Source organism: Brachyhypopomus gauderio, chromosome 1, assembly GCF_052324685.1.
Source record: "Brachyhypopomus gauderio isolate BG-103 chromosome 1, BGAUD_0.2, whole genome shotgun sequence".
Lineage (NCBI taxonomy): Eukaryota > Metazoa > Chordata > Actinopteri > Gymnotiformes > Hypopomidae > Brachyhypopomus > Brachyhypopomus gauderio.
Window position 1 is genome coordinate 26322742 of NC_135211.1, and position 18505 is coordinate 26341246.

Sequence of the window (18505 nt, forward strand, 5' to 3'; positions counted from 1 at the left end):
ATTACCACTCAGTTCATCAATTACCATTTAATTTATTCATTACCATTACATTCTCTTTAGGTCTTTATTTACACCTGTTTCACAGAAACATTCTCTCTCCCCCCGTGCCCCTCTGGCCCCATTACTCAACACAGTGAGTCCCAGCAGGTGCACCAATCCTAGAAATGCATTTTACACCCAAAGGGCAGAACAGCCTGGACTACCTTTGACATTGTACACAAACAAAATATGACTGTACAAAATGAAAATGTACAGAAACCATTTGAAAACACAGTTTGGACAGATGGCTGGCAACTGCAATCGGACTAATGCAAGAAATAAAAGAAAGTGACCCCACAGATAGTGGCCCTGCATCGGGTAGTTCAGCTTCACCAAACACTTCATCGTTGTGGAAGAACTCCCACTGACTCGGTACACACACACACACACACACACACACACACACAGATAAAACCACTCACATCCCTCTCTATATTATAGCAATGGAAACGTTAAGACCATAGCAGGACCACTACTAGTGAAGAAGTGCACACAGGTATCCGTTTGGCTTGGACATAAAGGTCCTACATGTGCTGGCTTTGGAAAAGAACTGAGCTGTTCTTAGAGTAGCTCAGACCCTTGAAGAAGAATCCAGCTCTGCATAATGGTGTGTGTATGGGCCAAAAACTGGGAAACAACATCAGTTTAGCCAAGCACTACGAACACCACGCCCAATACCCACCACATTCCTCAACAAGTTCAGATGACACTCAGCCAGCCCAATCAATCAATATCTCCTTTTAAAAGAGGCACCCAGTAAAGGAACCATACTAATGTCAGTACTGGTTCCAGTCAAACACACTGTCGAGCACCAGTGTCTGACTTCAATCTTTGAAGTGGGTTCAAAATTAAACAACCGAACTGGCACACAAGTACTAATGCGGTTAGATCAGGTGTGAGTGATGGAGCAGTGTTAAACTGTGCCAGGCGGGTGTTCTAAAGCCACAGGTCAACAGCCCTGCACAAGGTTCTGCAGTGGACAAAGGCAAAACCAATGCATAACCAACACATTTACGGAGGCCTATGCAAAAAAAAATTAAGATCATTATTTAAAAAGTCCATAGAAAATCACCCTCGTGCAACAGCAAACGTAAATTGTTTTGTAGAACCACACCTTACAAATTATTTTTTTTACTTTGCTTAATTATATCTGAGAACTCACATCAGTCACAATGAGTCAAAATATCCAGATATATACAACAGGACTCTGCTAACCTTCTGAGATTTTGTACGGCCAAAAATAGCAAACATCTGAATGAAGCGGAGTACGGTCAGCCGGACATCACGCACACAAGAACCGTCTTCTCCTCCACTGGAAGGACACTGCCTGGGTCATTCAACCCCAACAGCTGGGCTACGTCCGCTAGAACAAACGCAACAGATGCGAGAACACTGAAGTTCTATATATTCCCATCTAAGAGGAGCTATAAAATCTAGTTCTGTCTGAATGGTCCCAAAACAAGAGACTCTGTACATTTACTGAGCACAGCGCTGCTCCTGGGCAAACTGCAAATAAAGCTATCAACTCCTGGCTCCTCCAGTGCCCAGTTAGCTTATCAACATGTTGTGAAAGACCTTCCTGATGAGGAGAACACCCATGGACAGGTACGGAATAGGACAGTAGAGGCAGTTACAACATGCAAAAGACATGGAAAAAAAGACATGGAGTAAAGAGGGGACACATTGATGCAAAAATAGCATGGCAGTTAATGCTGAAATTTCCAAGGCTTTGTTAATAAAGTGAAGGAAATCACTAAAGACACACTTTAGCAGAGTACATATCCCAGACATCTTGGGTCATCCAAGCTCTTGTGTAAGACACCTGAAGGTAACGATGTGTTAGTAAAGTCAGTGGCATGTTTTAAAACAACTTCCACATGAAAGTGATGGAGAATAAAGTAGTTTAAACCCTGGGTAGTTTCTTTTGAACACTCTTCTCAATGAAATTCTAAATAATAGCACTTTGTTTGACGATTTCTCCCAAAGGTGCAGTAATCATTCAATGACAGATCCTGTACCGCATATTAGCATATTTTCACTAAAACTGTATAGTGCTCTAATCCTCTGACAATTTGGGGATTCGAGAAAGTTACACAAGGAAATACAAGTTTAACAACTCTAACTTGACACTTTGACACACACGCACACACACACACTTTTGAAAGCTATTGATATAAAAGGGTCTTTGATGCTCCCTTTTCTTTAAAAAAAGGAAAAAAGTGCACTCCACCAGCCTGCCTAGTTCCCAACATGAGCTCCACTCCATAACGCCATCAGCTGTGTACCCTCGAGATCCTGGAATCCACTTTACATCACCTTAGGTCCATATGGCAGGATCTCCTCTCTTGAATGCATCACCTAGATTTCTGATTGCTTTACGCAAGCGTTTACGAAGGTGGACGATATAAAAAAAAAGAACAAAAATAAAGAAAAAGACTCAAATATCAACATTTAATAACAGAAATGTGGAGCCCTTCCTCTTCGGCACCCGTCTGGATCGGAGCGTGTCCTCAGGGAGGGGCCGGGCAGGGTCAATCTAGAAGGTGTTTTCGAGAGCCCATGCGTGAGCGGTTGGAGCGGCGGATATCGAACTTCGAGTCTTTGCACCGTTGGCACGTGTAAGTCTCGGGGACGTTGGACTTGCGGATCTTGGCGCAGGACAGGTGGACCCAGGTGTTGCACTGGTTACACTCAATCATCGCCCTTCCAGCAAAGGGCTTCATGCAGAAACACGTGACCAAGTCCCACGAGTCATCGTCTGCAAACAGAATTACAATTGAAAACAGGCATTTTAAATGTGAAGTGTAAAGACAGCGCAGGGCAGGACCAGCTGACCACTGGAGTTAGTGTTCCTGAAACTACAGTGGACGAAATTATTATTGATCCCTTGCTGATTTTGGTAGTTTGTCAACTGTAAAAGATATGAACAGTCTATACATTTAGGCATAGATTTATTTTACAGGTGAGAAAATATCTACAGGAAAATTGTACATTGTATAAAATATATATATTTATTTTCATTTTGCAGAGAGAAATAAGTATTTGATCCCCTACCAAACATTAAGAGTTCTGGCTACTACAGACCAATTAGATGCTACTAATCAACTCGTTAAGTAAAGACAGCTGCAAACAGACTCAATAAATCAGACTAACCTCTCCAACATGGGCAAGACCACAGACCTTTCTAATGATGTCAGGGACAAGAACATAGACCTGCACAAGGCCATTGTAAGAAAATGGAAGAAATACAAAATGACTGTCAATCGACCTTGATCTGGGGCTCCATGCAAAATTTCACCTTATCTTATCATAAGGAAGGTGAGAAATCACTCTAAAATAACACGGGGAAACTTGTTAATGATCTTCAGGCATCTGGAACTACAGTCACCAAGAAAACCATTGGTAACATTACGCCGTAATTAATTAAAATCCTGCAGTGCCCGCAAGGTCCTGCTGCTCAAGAAGACACGCGTGCAGGCCTCCTGAGGTTCGCCAGTGAACACCTGCATGATTCTGAGATTGGGAGAAGGTGCTGTGGTCGGATGAGGCACAAATTGAGTTCTTTGGTATTAACTCAACTTGCCATGTTTGGAGGAAGAGAAATGCTGACTATGATCCAAAGAACACCATCCTCAGTCAAGCATGGAGGTGGAAACATTGGGGGTGTTTCTCTGCTAGGGGCACAGGACTACTTCACCACATCAATTTGAGAACGGATGGAGTCATGTACCGTAAAATACACAGTGACCACCTCCTTCCCTCCACCAGCACATTAAAAATGGGTCGTGGCTGGTTATTCCAGCATGACAGTGACCCAAAACTTACAGCCAAGGCAACAACGGAGTGGCACAAGAAGCAGCACATTACGGTCATGGTGGCCTAGCCCGTCTCCAGACCGTAAGGGAGAGAGCTGAAGGTCCGAGTTGCCAAGCGACAGCCCCAAAATGATTTAGAGATGATCTGCAAAGAGGATTCTGACTGCTGTGCTTGCCAACAAGGGTTTTGCCACCAAGTATTAAGTCTTGTTTGCTAGAGGGATCGAATACTTATTTCTCTCTGCAAAATGCAAATAAATGTATATATTTTATACAATGTAATTGTCTGGATTTTCTTTTAGATATTCTCTCTCACTGTTAAAATAAACCTACTCTTAAAATTATAGATTGTTCATATCTTTGTCAGTGGGCAAACTTGTAAAATCAACAAGGGATCAAATAATTTCATCTTCTACTGTATAGGAAAAACTGCTGGAAACGCACACACACACACACACATACTGAACCATCCCAGAGAGTTATGAACACACGAGTAAAAATGTAACTCATCACACAAGAAGGCTGTTGCAATGAATGAAATATTTTCAGCTATAGACTAAATGGTATCAATGCACTCCTAGTATGAAAGAACTTGTGTTCTGCAGACAAAAAAAAAATCGTACTCCCATGTATTCCAAGAGTGTACAATACAGTGCTGCTAGAACGTTTATGAACCCTTTTTTGAATATGTAAATAAATTTGACCTGAAATATGATCAGATTTTCATCTAATCCCCAAGACTATATAAAGAGTCCTTAAAAATCCAATTAACCAACTCACACAAAACTATTTATTTACAAACTCATTGTAAAATGTATGTGGACCTCTAGGAGTGTAAGTTAAGTTAAAAGTGGGGATAATTGAAGTTGATGTTAATTCAAGTGTTATTTAAGTGTTTAATTCAAGAGAATTCCAATCTAGCTGGCCCTCCCATGTTAAAAGAACGTAAACTTGGACTGACACCATCCAAGTCTGGTCTTCAGCAAACAAGTTATTATTATTATTACTACATCTTTTCCTTTTCTTTATTTCTTTGTCTAAATTGTTGTTGTTGTCATGGTGACCGGTGTCGGCCAGAGGAGGATGGGTTCTCCCCCCCTGAGTCCTGGTTCCTCTCAAGGTTTCTTCCTCATGCAAAAAACTAGGGAGTTTTTCCTTGCCACTGTCACCCTTGGCTTGCTCACCGGGGGCTAGGACTCGGCACTTGTAAAGCTGCTTTGTGACAACAACTGTTGTAAAAAGCGCTATATAAATAAAATTTGATTGATTGATTGACAAGTTCATAGCCGTGGGGCATGCCAGAAGATTCCTGAGAAACACAGAGGAACAGCTACTGAAGCTCACCAGGTTTGAGAAGGTCACAAAACCATGAAGATGTAATGAGCTCTCCTGGCCTGGAACATCAACATTCATGAGTCCAGCCATCAGGGTGAAACGCTGAACATGAACTCTGTGCACAGCACGACAGTAAGGAGGAGGACACTGTCCAGGATGAATGAATAATATTGTCCAGAAGGAATGAATAAGTAAATGACGTGTGCTCAAGACCATAAAGAATATCCCAAACCAAATGGAAGGATGTTCTGTGGACAGATGAAGCCAGAAGAGAAGAACGTGGTTTGATCTTCATATCTCCTGCCTCACAGAGGACAGATGGAGGTGAATTTAAATGGTCGTGTGAGCTTGAGTTGAACCCTGTGGTAGGAAAATTCTTTGTTCAAGGCATGAGCCACGTCTATGGACCTGTGTGGTGAAGACCAGACTGGGTCAGTGCGTGTGTGTATGTGCGTGAAACACGAGAGGGTCTGTTAAACTGATGGAACTCCTGTGTGTCATGTTCCTTGGTTCACAATCATTCTAGGTGCACTGTATATTGGTAAACATTTTAGCAGTTTTGATCCATGCAATACTCCAGACGGGGGCGCTACAGGAGCCCCTCCCACTGTGTCCCTACACCCTTCTGCATGAATTACTGCATTCTCACAATCCAATTTTTTTTCTTAAGATAATGCATGTCTGTCATTAGTAGGGGTGACCTGCAATAGTCGCTGATTCGACTATAGTCGACTATACCCCCTAGTCGACTATGAACGTCATAGTCGAATGTACCATTCTAACTGCATGGGGATGCCCAAGGATGCAGCTAAGCATTAGTTGTTACATGAAATGTCTTTGTTTTCGTTATATATAGCCTTTTGTCAAATAAAATTATCCTAATTTCTGTTAATAAATATTTTAAAATGATGTTTGCGCATTAACAATAGGCATCTTCCTTACTACACATTCATAAATCACACCCTGCAGTTGCACAATCCAAACGAGCGGAGCTGAACACGCTACAGAATACGCAGCATCTGCCGAGATTATAATGGCTACTAAAAAACTTCAAAAGTATTTTGAAAAAGATAAAGATGAATCAAACAAAGTAAAGTGCAAGTTATGTCATCAACGTCTTTCATTTCGCACGACAACAACTAAGATGGCATACCATTTAAAACGCGCAAGGCGAAAAAACAGTTCAGCCGTTTGTCGTTTCGGTCATCGTCGCGTCTCGTCGCGGTTTGTCTCGAAATAAGTAAATAAATAAAAGCTGAATAAAGCCAACCTACCGTGTTTATTCATTTATCTGAATGTTTTAGGTTTTTACTTTGAAGAGGAAAAACGTCCTGAATGAGAACGGGATCCCGTTTAAAGTGCTCTAAATAAAAAAATTAAAATAAACCTGATTCGACTATTAGTCGACTAAAGGGAAAAGCTGACGAATCAGATTCGACTATGAAAATCCTTAGTTGAATACACCCCTAGTCATTAGCAATGTCACATGAAGGGTTCACTAGTGTTTCATAACATTGTGTGGCAGATCACAGTGTCAGTATGGCTGCGCTCAACTTGCCTGAGTCCACCATTATGTCCTCGTCGTCAGCAGAACCGTCCTCATCGCGGAACACCACCTGCTTGCCCAGTCGGATCACGGTCCTGGTGCCGGGCAATCCCTCCAGCTTCATCACCACTGCCTCCCCCTGGGGCGCAACCCCTCCCTCCACGCTGTCCTGTCTGGACTCCGACTCCCAGCAGCCCCGCTCTTCCTCTGGCTCCTCTTTGCAGACAGGACCAGAACGTACGGGGTGCGTCTCGTCCGCGCACGAGGGCGCCTGCTCACCTGCGCTCAGGTAGTCCTCCGGCTCCTCCTTGATGGCCCGCCCCAGCCCAGGAAGCTCCGCCCCTCCACTGTGTGGAAACAGTAGGAAGGAGGACGACTCGTCCCCCTTCATCTTCCCTAGTTTCTTCTTCTTCTTCTTCTTCACCTTGTCAGCTTTCTTGCTCCCCCGGAGCAGGACGCCGGAGGACTTGGGCCTCTTCTGGGGCTCCAGCTCCTCACCCCTCGGCCTCTTGAACCCAGTGAAGCTCTTCCTGCTCTTGCTGGCTGGCCCGGCCACGTCCCACCCGTCGCTGTCCACCGTGCTACCCGTGCTGTTGGGAGGGCTGGAGCTGCTTCTGAGTGGCGCCTCCTGCAGGCACAGAGGAGTATGACAGGTTATAACAGCTGTGCTCACTCGAGTGCCTCTGAAAGCTGCTGCCTCTACCAACTCACTCTGGAAGCACTCAAAGGTCTTTGGCCACAAGTTAATGACTCAGTTTGAAACAGCTTCCTCACCAAGTGACTCACTGAATATTTTGTGCTGACTATTCATAGCATGAATGAATAGAAAACAGTTTCAATCCCATAAAACCAGCTGGGAAAGTGCAAGAGTATCCATCACAGCAAATCACAGCAGACCAGACTGGAGCACAATGAGAATGCTCAACATCAAATGAAGCCATATAAAATGCCAGAGACAAACTGTGCAGCATTGATGTGAGGGTGGAGACATCACCCAAGTGGGGAACCGTCGCCAGGTCAAAGGTCAAACGGAAGCAGAGTTTAACTGAAAAGCCCAGAGTGAAAGTGCTGGATGTGAGGGTCAGACACGCACAACAGCCAACGTGATCACGCTAAAGGATCCGATTTAAACACTATATGCTTTCACTCTACTTTCTTTACAATATTGTTTAAAGCACAAGGACAAGGCACAGACTAACAAGGTCAAATCTGCGTATGCACAATAAAAGCTCAGAATAAGGGCTGCACTGACTGAGACATGTCAGAATCCTCACAGAACCCTCTAAGGTTGGTTAGCATGCTAACATCCCACTGCACTGAAATGCACCATTTAGTGTAACATGCATGTGTTGATCATCTGGTCTCAAATAACAACATTTTCAAGTGTGTTGTAGCAGTTGTTCTGCCCCTTGACCTCTAGCCACCAGCAGAGGTCAAAGCTAAGAACAACACTGACTTAACTGCTCACCCTATGTGCTATAGATGCAGCCTAGCTAAGAGCATACATCAGCAGCCAATATTTCAATTATAATTACTCACTATCAGTTCGATATTGAAATTTTAGCTGATAATTACAACCCATAACTTGGCACACCATTGTTGCTTGTGCAAGATACCTTAAAATATTTCTGTTTGTCAAGTGCAGTAGGATCTGAAGTATTAACAGTTCTAAACAGGAGAGGTAGCAGACACATGGTGCACACACAGCTGCACACGTGAACGCCTCAACAAGGGTCGGTTGTCTGCTACATGTCTCATTTTCTCATTACTTAATGAATTTCATTTCACATTACGTGATGCTTCACAATAGCGATAAAATCATTACATTTATGTTATTATGACTACCACTTAGCTCAACAGCCTCATGCTATGATTAATATAGCACAACGGCTAGCTTAAATATATGGCCTGTATTGTTTGTTGTTGTAACAATAGGTATGGATGAACACTACTGTAGTGTGTGATTCCTGTCACATTAGTAAGCAGGATTATTGCTCTGGTAATGTGGGAGTCACATACACACTCCCTATGTGTTCGCCAGTGTCGCCGTGTCCTCCATCTTGTCCATTCTCCAGCATGGCAGACTGAACTCTCTTCCCCTCTGGTCATACTTACTTGTAATGCAGTCCTTTAAGCTCCCCGACATTGTTTCTGCAATCATTTTCAAAGCTGGCTTTATAAGAGGACCTTGGTAATACCATATAACCATGTCTTACACTCATTTCGGTTAGAGACCACAGAATTAAAGAGTTAAAATAAAAAAGTGAATAAAAAACTAAAAAATAAAAAACTACTGGTGTTAATTCACGCAGTGTTAATTATCGGTTATCGGCGCAGGAGTTCCATATGGGTGCATCCCTAGCCCAAGAGTTGCTGAACGACCAGCCCAGGAGGGGAAGACACGCAGCTCTAGACCCTCCAGAGCAGATAAGCCATCAGAGACATCAGGCCACGGTCCAGCCCCAATGCTCCGCAACAGGAGTTTGTGAAACCAAAGCGTTCTGAATGCGTGCTGCAGTGATGAATGGCACTACCAGACAAGGTCTGAGATGAACATGGAGGAGACTGGATCGGCCCTCTTACCCTGGGAGGGAGGGCTGAGGTTTTTGAGGGAGGGGGTCCCTCAGTGGCAGAGCAGCATGGGGGAAATGCAACAGGGCAGCTGCCCACAGAGCAGCCGCCAATTCTGTGGATTAAACAGAGCGTCAGCAGCACAGTAGCTCACAGGGGCAGATAGGAACGTGACCCAAACACAGACTCCAGCACCACCCAGCGCTGGGGGAATGCCGTAGGAGAACACCTCTGGAGGTGTGAAATGGTCCTGAGGACAGGTGATCGACATAAAGTTAGTAGTGGAACTTCTCTGAAGTTACTACACCCAGTGGTGTACAACACCCCCACCCCACCACAACACCCCACAGACACAAACACCCACACAGTACAGCAAACTGAAGCAGGACTGACTATACAGCATCAATAAAGACTATGAGTAGGATACGGTTAAATGTTCACCTTACAAGGCCATCAATCTGTTTGTTTCTCCCTTTCTCTCTCTCAAACACACACACACACACACACACACACACACACACACACACAGTAAGACGAAATAACTCACCTCTTGTGGATATGGAATGTAACCTGCATATGCCAGCACAAATGTGCAGAACTTGTTGAAGTCTTCCACTGTCCTTTTCCTTTTGTATGTTGGACTATAACCCTAAAATTAAGACAAAATTCACATTCAATTTATGGCAAAACGACTTTCACTAATCAGCATTATGCAATGAACTGAATTCAGAGACTGCATGTGCTAAAGTTGTGAATTAACCCAACACACGCAGATCAATTCAAAAGTAACACAATCATGGACACTGGGCAACAAATGCATGAGAAGGCGCTTCGCTGTGTGGTTGTATCCAGGTACAGCATGCTAGCTAGCAGTACCACATCAATAAATCCAACATGTCACTGCCATTAGCTGGAGTCATTCGTCCTATTTGTTAACTCCCAGGCTTCCAGTGCAGACTTAACCTATAGTCAGACTTTCTATACACTGTCAAAGTAAATCAATCCAGCTTTAAAAACTCAGAACGATACATCCAAATACAGGCGAAACTCATTTGGTAAAGATTTCGCATCGGAAACCACGAACACATGGGATGCATACGGTTCACTAGAGATTATAATAGTTTTGAATAATAATGTATTTTGTTTTTTCCAATACAGTCGAGTAACTCCTCGTATCCAGCCTGATGTCTGGCTGCACAGCTAAGTGAGTGCAAGTCGCCACTAGGGCAAATACGCTGGTGTTATAACGACAGATAACCACACAGATACACCATCACCCAAAACATGTCAACAATTCACGTTTATGCACAAAGCTATGTTTGTGGGTTTAAAACCCACCAGCCAATACATATCAAGGACTAGCTACTTATTTTTTTTATTAAAAAGACGTCTTTGGCAACCCCACAATGTAGCCGGACTGCTCGATGTGGCTAAGGTTCGCCATGTTAACAGGTAGTTTAGCTGGCCAGCCTGAGCTTCTCCCGTAGAGGAGACATGTGTGCTGTGATTGAACATACCACACTATGGCCAGACCAGCGCTGTTCTTGTTAAAGGTGAGGAAATCGCTAGCTGTGTTGCACTAGCTGGCTAGGAAATGTGAGAGTTTAGGAGATGTACTTATAATAACCTAAACTTTATACTAACAATAAACACTCCAGCATCAAACACACACATACACACTCCAGTATAAACGCACACTCCAGCATCAAACGCACACATACACACTCCAGCATCAAACGCACACATACACACTCCAGCATCAAACGCACACATACACACTCCAGTATAAACGCACACATACACACTCCAGTATAAACGCACACATACACACTCCAGTATAAACGCACACATACACACTCCAGTATAAACGCACACATACACACTCCAGTATAAACACACGCCGGCTAGTTCTGTAGGAACATGATTTACCTGAGAGTCGAAGCCAGAAGTTGCTGTAATGTTGCCGTCGTCCATTTCTGTGGAGGCGGAATGTTAAATAACTGTTAACTGTTGATTCATACATTCAGAAGACATCGATTAAAAATCACACAAACATGCGTGAAACATCAGGTTAACGGGGCGGCGGTACACACACCGCTAACTACATCACGTTACGGGGAAGCAGCGCAGCTAACTCGGCTAGCTGTATTAGCTACTTATGAGTTATGAACTATGCAGTTGTCCATATTTATCCAACTAGCTCGCCGGGATATTCACACATTACTCACGTTAGCTAGCTATGTGTGTTTTAGGTGACATAATAATAAAGGTTGTCATTTATCTGGCTGGTTATGGTCGCTATCGCTTGGTGGTGGTAGCGGCTTTAGCCAGACACCATGAAACCTGTATCAGCCTCACACACAACCACACACACACACACAATGAAACCTGTCTCAGCCTCACACACAACCACACACACACACACGAGACCTGTCTCAGCCTCACACACAACTACACACACACACACCATGAGACCTGTATCAGCCTCACACACAACTACACACACACACCATGAGACCTGTATCAGCCTCACACACACCATGAGACCTGTATCAGCCTCACACACAACTACACACACACCATGAGACCTATCAGCCTCACACACAACTACACACACCATGAGACCTGTATCAGCCTCACACACAACTACACACACACCAGATAGTTATTTTAGCTTTATCCATATTTATATTTATTAACGACCGTGAACCTCCCCATCTAACGCCACACTGTTACTCTGTCAAGATGGCTGACTTTGGCTTAGTTTTATCATTAACATGTGAAATCGTGTTAAGTTAATGGCCGTTATAAACAACTTGGTGAAGACAGGAACGTCCAGAACACATTCAGATGAGTATATATCCAGAGAGCTGTGGCCCCAACACGGACTGGTGCTACCGGTCACTCGGGCTCAGCGCTGACAACACAGCGATGTTGGTCAACACGTTTGTTGACAGCGCGTTGGTACAGCCACAACCGTCCGTGATCACGCTGGTGGACACGGCGAGCCCGGTTAACACCGGTTAAAGACCCAACAAGGTCTCACTCGATCAGTGTTAGCCGGGCAGCTACCTGGCTGGTTACATGTGTGGGAAATAAGCCCGTTTAAACTGTTAGCTAGCTAGCTATGTTAACGCTAGCCATGTAACAGGCTAGCTAAATAGATTAGCAAAGCTAGCTAGCAAAATCTGTTGGTATTTAAAAGTTGAAGCTCAGTGAAGAAACGTTATATTCTCACCTCTGGGCTGTGACAGGCGCGGAGAGCCGCGCAGCTGGGGGAGAACCGGACGACCCGCAGATCTCAACTGGTCCAGTTAGCTACATGTAGGACGCTCCGATATGACAGGGCACCGACTACAAACCTCGAGCGTGAGACTGCCGGGAGCGTGAGACTACTGAGAGCGTGAGATTGCCGGGAGCGTGAGACTACTGAGAGCGCGAGACTGCCGGGAGCGCGAGACTACTGGCCAGCGAACGCGCGGCTCCGGCGCCGAGACGGCAACGTCATAAAGATGTTGGAGGCACGCGCAGGTTGCGCGAGGAACTGCTGAGCTCAGTGTGGGTATTTGAGACACACTGGCCGTAAAGTCGGGGTGTGCGTGCACGAGAGACACTTTGGAAATATACTGAATTTGATAGTGTGCAATCGAACAGTGTTCAGTGTCTTTGTAACTAGTTGTAACCATTAATTGCCGGGGAGAAGCGGATGTGTCACTGGATGATTTAATTGATTGATTCAGTGATGCGTTGTTTAGGTCAGCGGAGTGTACATATATATTAGATAATAGAGGTAAAAAGCAAAGCTAACTCCGTTGTCTCTTTGGGAACTGGGAGTGGGTTTTACAAAGCTGCTTTACAATGTCAGTTAGAGACTTTCGTATTACAATTACGAGTGGTTTGTCAGCTTAATGTAGCTTAACAAACGTGCCCAATTTTATACTGGGACACAGACAGATCAATAAATGTTAATAAAATAAAACACGAATACACATGAACCCAAACAACATGCATCTATACGCAGATTGTACATATCGATTTATTTAGATTTTGTTTTATGATCTTATACGGCATGTTCTGTTCAGATCTGCGGCCTGTATCCTTATCTCCGACTATTTCAGTATAGCACGTCCTTTGCGTCTGTCTGCTGCCCTTGTATGCTACATCCTCTAGTCCTGCCTAGCTGTTTAAGGTCTGATATTAATTGTTAACTGTTTGTACCGCTGCATTCCGCATAACAGACTCCGTAAGAAAATTCTGAGACTGAGAGAGAGCGAGTGGCGCTCACATCGATGAGCTTTTGCCCACCAGAGCAGCACAAGCAGGATCGTGTGTCCGCGAGACCGGACGCGCGCACAGGCGCGTGCACACACGTTGACCCACCCACAAGAGGATCAGTCCTGCGTCACAGAGAAGACAGACTCAGCACTAGCGTCTCCTCTCCGTGAGTAGTTAACACAGTTTTCATTCTGAACTATTATCAGGCATTAACTTAAGCAAATGTCCTGCTATGTCCCCGTTCAGTATTTCAGTGGAGGAAACGTGTCAACTCTTTAGGCTAAAGCTAGCAAGGAGCGACACTTTTGGTATCTTTATGTAAATTCTGCTACATGTATGTGACCCGCAAACGTTCAAACCCAAATTATTGTTATTAATATATGCGGTTTAATTACTTATATGAAAAATCTTTGTCTGTAGTCTGTAGGATTGTCTGTAGTCTGTAGGATTACAGACAAGCAAGTAAGGAATTTAGGCCAAATCCAAAAGTCCTGGTTCATAAAAGCATAGACAGAAAATGATTAAGAAGTATTGCAGCAGTAATATTTGTATATGTGACTAGCGAAAGTTTACGCGTGTGTTTATCTGTTTATTTATTTCTTTATTTATTGTGTATGACGGCATTGCGTAAACCGAGTAGCCACCCCCATCTCTATTTTTCCGTCATTACGGATATCTTGTGGTAAAACTATATTTGTCTGGAAAATTTATCACGCCCGAAAAAGAAATATGACTGTAAATATGTTCTTTCACAAAGGGCTTTAATTTATGCATGCTTTAAGGAGGGATGGTTAGAAGACGAATGGTTGCCGTTTCCAAGAAATAAAAACCGTCACGATGTGAGAGATTCAGGGCACCTTACGTCTGACACATCTCGTATAACCAGTTTGCCAGAAATAAAAGTATGCCTTGTTAAATCAATGAAGCATAATTCTACTAGCTGGAGGGTCAAAGGTCTGTCCTTGGTATAAGCATGTTATGAATCTGATGGTCCTTCATTAGCTTGTTAAAACCCATTCTGCATTGTTTGCAGGTTAAGGTGACCTTTAGGCATTAAAAAATGACAAGGACAAATCTTCTCAAAAACCCAAATGGCAATGGTAAGGCCTATATCCTTGTGTTCGTGTGTAATGGCATCTGTTGAAACAGTCACAATGTTAGCATACCTTGATGAAATGTTCCTATAGCAGGTTTCTATTATGTCTCTCTTAGAGGAGATGGACTTCTGGGAACTGACAGAGAATGGCGGCAGTCAGTGGCATGTGGAAGACATGCCTGGGGACTGTGGCCATGTGTTCAGTGATGAAACTGTGACCAAATACTTTTCTACTTCTTTTGAGTGAGACAGTACACAGGGGATATATAAATATATGTATTTGTGTGTGACCTTTGTAATAATGTCTGTCACTCTCTCCTATTTCAGACTGTGTCTTAAAAGACAGGTGATAGACCTGGTAGCACAAGGCTTTTCTCCAGAGGATTTGGATTTTATTCAGCCAAATGTCACTGTGGAGGACTGGTAAAAATGTTTTTTTTTTTTTTTTTTTAAGAATAAATTTATTTCATATTTGTGATTTCTGTGCCCCAGACACTTTGCATATGTGTTTGTTTTCAGGTATTGCAGTCGAACAGACTGTGGGTGTGTTTACCAGCTAGCTGTGAGTCTGCTAGATGAGAACCAGGAGGTGATGCAGGAATTCAACCCTGACAGTGTGACCCTTGACCCAGACACTGATGACTGCTCGTGGAAAAAGGTAGGGAAAGAATTGTCGTACCTTTGCAGATGTATGCTAATATATGTTAATCCATGTGCTTCAGCAGTCAGTAGTCAGCTTTACATAATGTTAATAAACATGTTTCAACCTTCTAAATGTGCTGAATAAATTAAAGACATGTAGATAATCTGGCAAAATGCAGTGCTTAACTGAAATTTCTTGGTAAACTGAGTCCCTTAAAACTCAGTTCAACTATATCAACATAAGGATTTATTATAAATAATTCCCACTTTCCAGATCACTCACGTGTTTTCCAGTTACGGCCCCGGCCTGCGCTACATTTGCTTCCAGCATGGCGGTCAAGACCTCAAGTACTGGGATGGCTGGTTTGGCGTGAGGGTGACTGGGAGCTCTGTGACTATTGACTTTTGAAAACCTACGTCAGAACCCCTGAGTCAAACTAGTCCAACACTGGCCCTGATAGATGACCCTGGCAGTGTCTTTGCCCTTTACTTATCCGCTGCTATTATGGAAAATGCAAACAGGGATGTTTGTGAATTCGAGGGTCCCAATGAGTATAGGCATGCAAGTTGCTTACTGCAAACTGATCCTGCGAGAACGAGACGGCATTTACCAAACAACTAACCCTGCAAGAATGAGACAGCATATACCAAACAACTACCTCTGCTCACGTAGACACCACTGCTGTAATTCTCCAATAAACCTTCTAATACCATAACAATGTAGTGGAAAGGTAATGTTCTCTGAAAGGCAGCCAGTCACATCATGTTCGCTCCTGTCTGTCAAAAAAAAGGCCTACAAAAATGCTAATAATCCATGTTTCATGTGTTTTTTTTTTAAGACTTTAAAAATTACCAAAAATTAAAGACCTCTTCTTAATTACAAAAAGGTCTGTTATGCACGTTCATAATACATGCTGACAAGAGAACAATGACATCGTCATTGAAAATTAGCTTAGTTTGAATTTAGTCTCCTTGCCCCCTTGTGGTCAACCCGCAAAACAATGACTGTCTGTCAAAACGAAACGGGCTAATCAAAACTCAGACGCGGACAGGGCTTAACAACGGCTCCCTGCACACAAACGCGCATGACAACCTGTGGGCTCGAGCCCTGACGACAGCCCGTCACTTCATGCTTCCCTCTTGACGGCAGCGTGTTTTGCATGGGACAGCACAGCTGTCTTATTAAGACAAGAACCTTTCTGTCATTGACAGCTGAATGCATAATGCAGGTGGAAATGAATGAGAAAAGGTGCTTTTTTAAGACACTTGGACTGTGGCAACACTGACGTGCAGACATTCACATGAATTTAAAACAGTGGGCTAAGCCCAAGGTTAATACAAAATTAGCATTTAAAATAAGCCAGATGAATACATACCCAGGGAGAACCTGCTCAAAATATGTATTTATTTACAACATTTATTCCACATAAAAATAGAGCAATAAAGAATAATCAGTGAGCTTAATCTAAGGAAATCGTGGAATGAAAGTGACCTGAAAAGGTCCTGACATCACTTACAGGTTATTGTAAACTAGCCAAAATCATAGTGCAGGTTTTCAGACCAAGAACAGTCCAAAATTTACATTAAAAAGAACTTTCAGTAATACAACGTATTTAAAAACATCACAGAACATAATGAAATTGCACATCAAACATTGTTCCTCTGATCATAAATGATGTGCTACTAATCTTTTTCAGCAAACATGATGAGACTTTACAGAAAAATAAATATATAGTTAAACATGTGCATGGGTAAAAACACACAGTATGGGTTAATAGCACCTGTATTTAACATTGTTTATTCACTGTTGCAGTTGAAATTCTTTGATCATTTGCAAAACCTGTTCTAAAACATTCATGTAAATACTGACATTTGCATCTTTTCATTGTCCATTCATTCCAATCTAAGTACTTTGTCCTGAAATCACACAATCCACAATTAAGCAATATGTGAAATGTAACATGATGGACAGACAGATTATCATAAGGTATACATACATATACCAGGGCAATAATACCAGTAACACAGGTCTACACCTGGGATGAGATTTACAAACACCCTTAGTCTAATGCTGCTGTTGGTAAGCTGGCCTTGCTTTTAACCACATAGTGGCAAAGGTCTGTTGGAGAACTTGAAAATGCGTATAATGAATCCAGGCCCTGAGTGTATATATCACAAAGTTGGTATACCACTGAGTGTATATCACAAGTTGGTATACCACTGAGTGTATATCACAAGTTGGTATACCACTGAGTGTATATCATAAAGTTGGTATACCACTGAGCCACTTTTGTATTAACCTTGTTTACCTCAACAGCGAACTAATTTTGTTAACAAAGAGCTTTGTCATGGACCTCACAAGGCCGGTCATATCTGAGTGTGTCCTCTGTGAAGCTTCTCTTCTGGCTCGTCTTCATTCGGTCTGTGACTGCATTTGCTTGCAGAAGGCCTCAAACTGCTGCTGTTCAAGTTCTGTCATGACCTTGTTCAATGCGTAGATCTGTAACACAAGATGTTATTATTATGTTGTAAGTTACTCCCTTGGAGTAGGTAGGGGTAGTTTCAGGAGAAACAAATTCACATTACCTCTGCCCTCTGCCTCTGTTTCTGCTCTTGCTGAACGGACTTGTGTTTGGCTCGGTCTCCTCGTGTAGGTGTCTCCTTCTGTTTCTGTTTGTCCTTTCGACAGGCAGGCTCCATCATCCACCGCTGGTATTTGTGCTTAGTGGCTTCTACTGGACTAAACTGACCACAACTAAAGTAATATAAATTAAAAACAGAATCGGGCGTCACCCAAATAGCTGCAGAGTATATATTCCTATCTGAATATAACAACTCATTAAAACAAATCTGCGAAAAAAACAAAGCATATCTACTAACCTAGCTACGGTAGCATAACTAGCTGGGTTAGCATAACTACCCAGCTATCTTCTGTGGTCTGTGTGCTATCTCTATGTCTCTAACTAGCCATAGCCAACTTAATTCCAGTAAGATTAGCTTAAACTAGTTTAATTCATGCTTTGCATGTAGGAAACATCGCCGCTTCTACTCACCAACAAATAAAGCAGCTGATGTTCAGATTATAATAATGATTATAAGTAAGCTGTTACGCTATGTAGCTAGAGGGAAAACAGCAAGATAGCGAACAAGCCATAAGAGCCTTTAGCCGGCTCCTGGAGTCACTGC

At 43.0% G+C, this 18505-nt stretch overlaps 3 protein-coding genes across 4 annotated transcripts; 1 reads left to right on the forward strand and 2 right to left on the reverse strand.

The window, feature by feature from the left end:
* Positions 1 to 16: 16 nt before the first annotated feature.
* phf13 (PHD finger protein 13) lies at positions 17 to 12685 on the reverse strand. 2 transcript variants are annotated; one of them, XM_077006164.1, is made up of 6 exons: positions 12545 to 12637; positions 11236 to 11282; positions 9854 to 9955; positions 9319 to 9421; positions 6748 to 7363; positions 17 to 2797 (listed from the first exon to the last, which is right to left on the reverse strand). In XM_077006164.1, the coding sequence occupies exons 3-6, from the start codon at positions 9880 to 9882 to the stop codon at positions 2571 to 2573; spliced, it is 975 nt and encodes a 324-aa protein (XP_076862279.1). In that variant the 5' UTR covers positions 9883 to 9955; positions 11236 to 11282; positions 12545 to 12637; the 3' UTR covers positions 17 to 2570. The 2 variants fall into 2 exon arrangements, with proteins under 2 accessions (XP_076862279.1, XP_076862270.1); XM_077006155.1 differs by lacking the exon at positions 9319 to 9421 and having other exon boundaries at positions 12545 to 12685.
* A 47-nt stretch (positions 12686 to 12732) lies between these two features.
* fbxo2 (F-box protein 2) lies at positions 12733 to 18075 on the forward strand. Its single transcript, XM_077006179.1, has 7 exons — positions 12733 to 12864; positions 13545 to 13747; positions 14615 to 14681; positions 14794 to 14920; positions 15005 to 15100; positions 15197 to 15335; positions 15594 to 18075. The coding sequence occupies exons 3-7, from the start codon at positions 14642 to 14644 to the stop codon at positions 15726 to 15728; spliced, it is 537 nt and encodes a 178-aa protein (XP_076862294.1). The 5' UTR covers positions 12733 to 12864; positions 13545 to 13747; positions 14615 to 14641; the 3' UTR covers positions 15729 to 18075.
* Positions 16697 to 18041, reverse strand: svbp (small vasohibin binding protein). Its single transcript, XM_077006190.1, has 2 exons — positions 17906 to 18041; positions 16697 to 17819 (listed from the first exon to the last, which is right to left on the reverse strand). The coding sequence occupies exons 1-2, from the start codon at positions 18020 to 18022 to the stop codon at positions 17733 to 17735; spliced, it is 204 nt and encodes a 67-aa protein (XP_076862305.1). The 5' UTR covers positions 18023 to 18041; the 3' UTR covers positions 16697 to 17732.
* Positions 18076 to 18505: the final 430 nt, after the last annotated feature.

Excerpts from the sequence above, each read along its gene's own strand:
- phf13 (XM_077006155.1), bottom strand. The coding sequence starts at position 11,280 with ATGGACGACGGCAACATTACAGCAACTTCTGGCTTCGACTCTCAG. Across the intron at positions 9,956-11,235 it reads CTTCTGGCTTCGACTCTCAG|GGTTATAGTCCAACATACAA; the intron begins GTAAATCATGTT and ends TCTTAATTTTAG. Across the intron at positions 7,364-9,853 it reads ACATTCCATATCCACAAGAG|GAGGCGCCACTCAGAAGCAG; the intron begins GTGAGTTATTTC and ends CTGTGCCTGCAG.
- svbp (XM_077006190.1), bottom strand. The coding sequence starts at position 18,022 with ATGATGGAGCCTGCCTGTCGAAAGGACAAACAGAAACAGAAGGAGACA. Across the intron at positions 17,820-17,905 it reads AACAGAGGCAGAGGGCAGAG|ATCTACGCATTGAACAAGGT; the intron begins GTAATGTGAATT and ends CTTGTGTTACAG.
- fbxo2 (XM_077006179.1), top strand. The coding sequence starts at position 14,642 with ATGACAAGGACAAATCTTCTCAAAAACCCAAATGGCAATG. Across the intron at positions 15,101-15,196 it reads AATGTCACTGTGGAGGACTG|GTATTGCAGTCGAACAGACT; the intron begins GTAAAAATGTTT and ends GTTTGTTTTCAG. Across the intron at positions 15,336-15,593 it reads ATGACTGCTCGTGGAAAAAG|ATCACTCACGTGTTTTCCAG; the intron begins GTAGGGAAAGAA and ends CCCACTTTCCAG.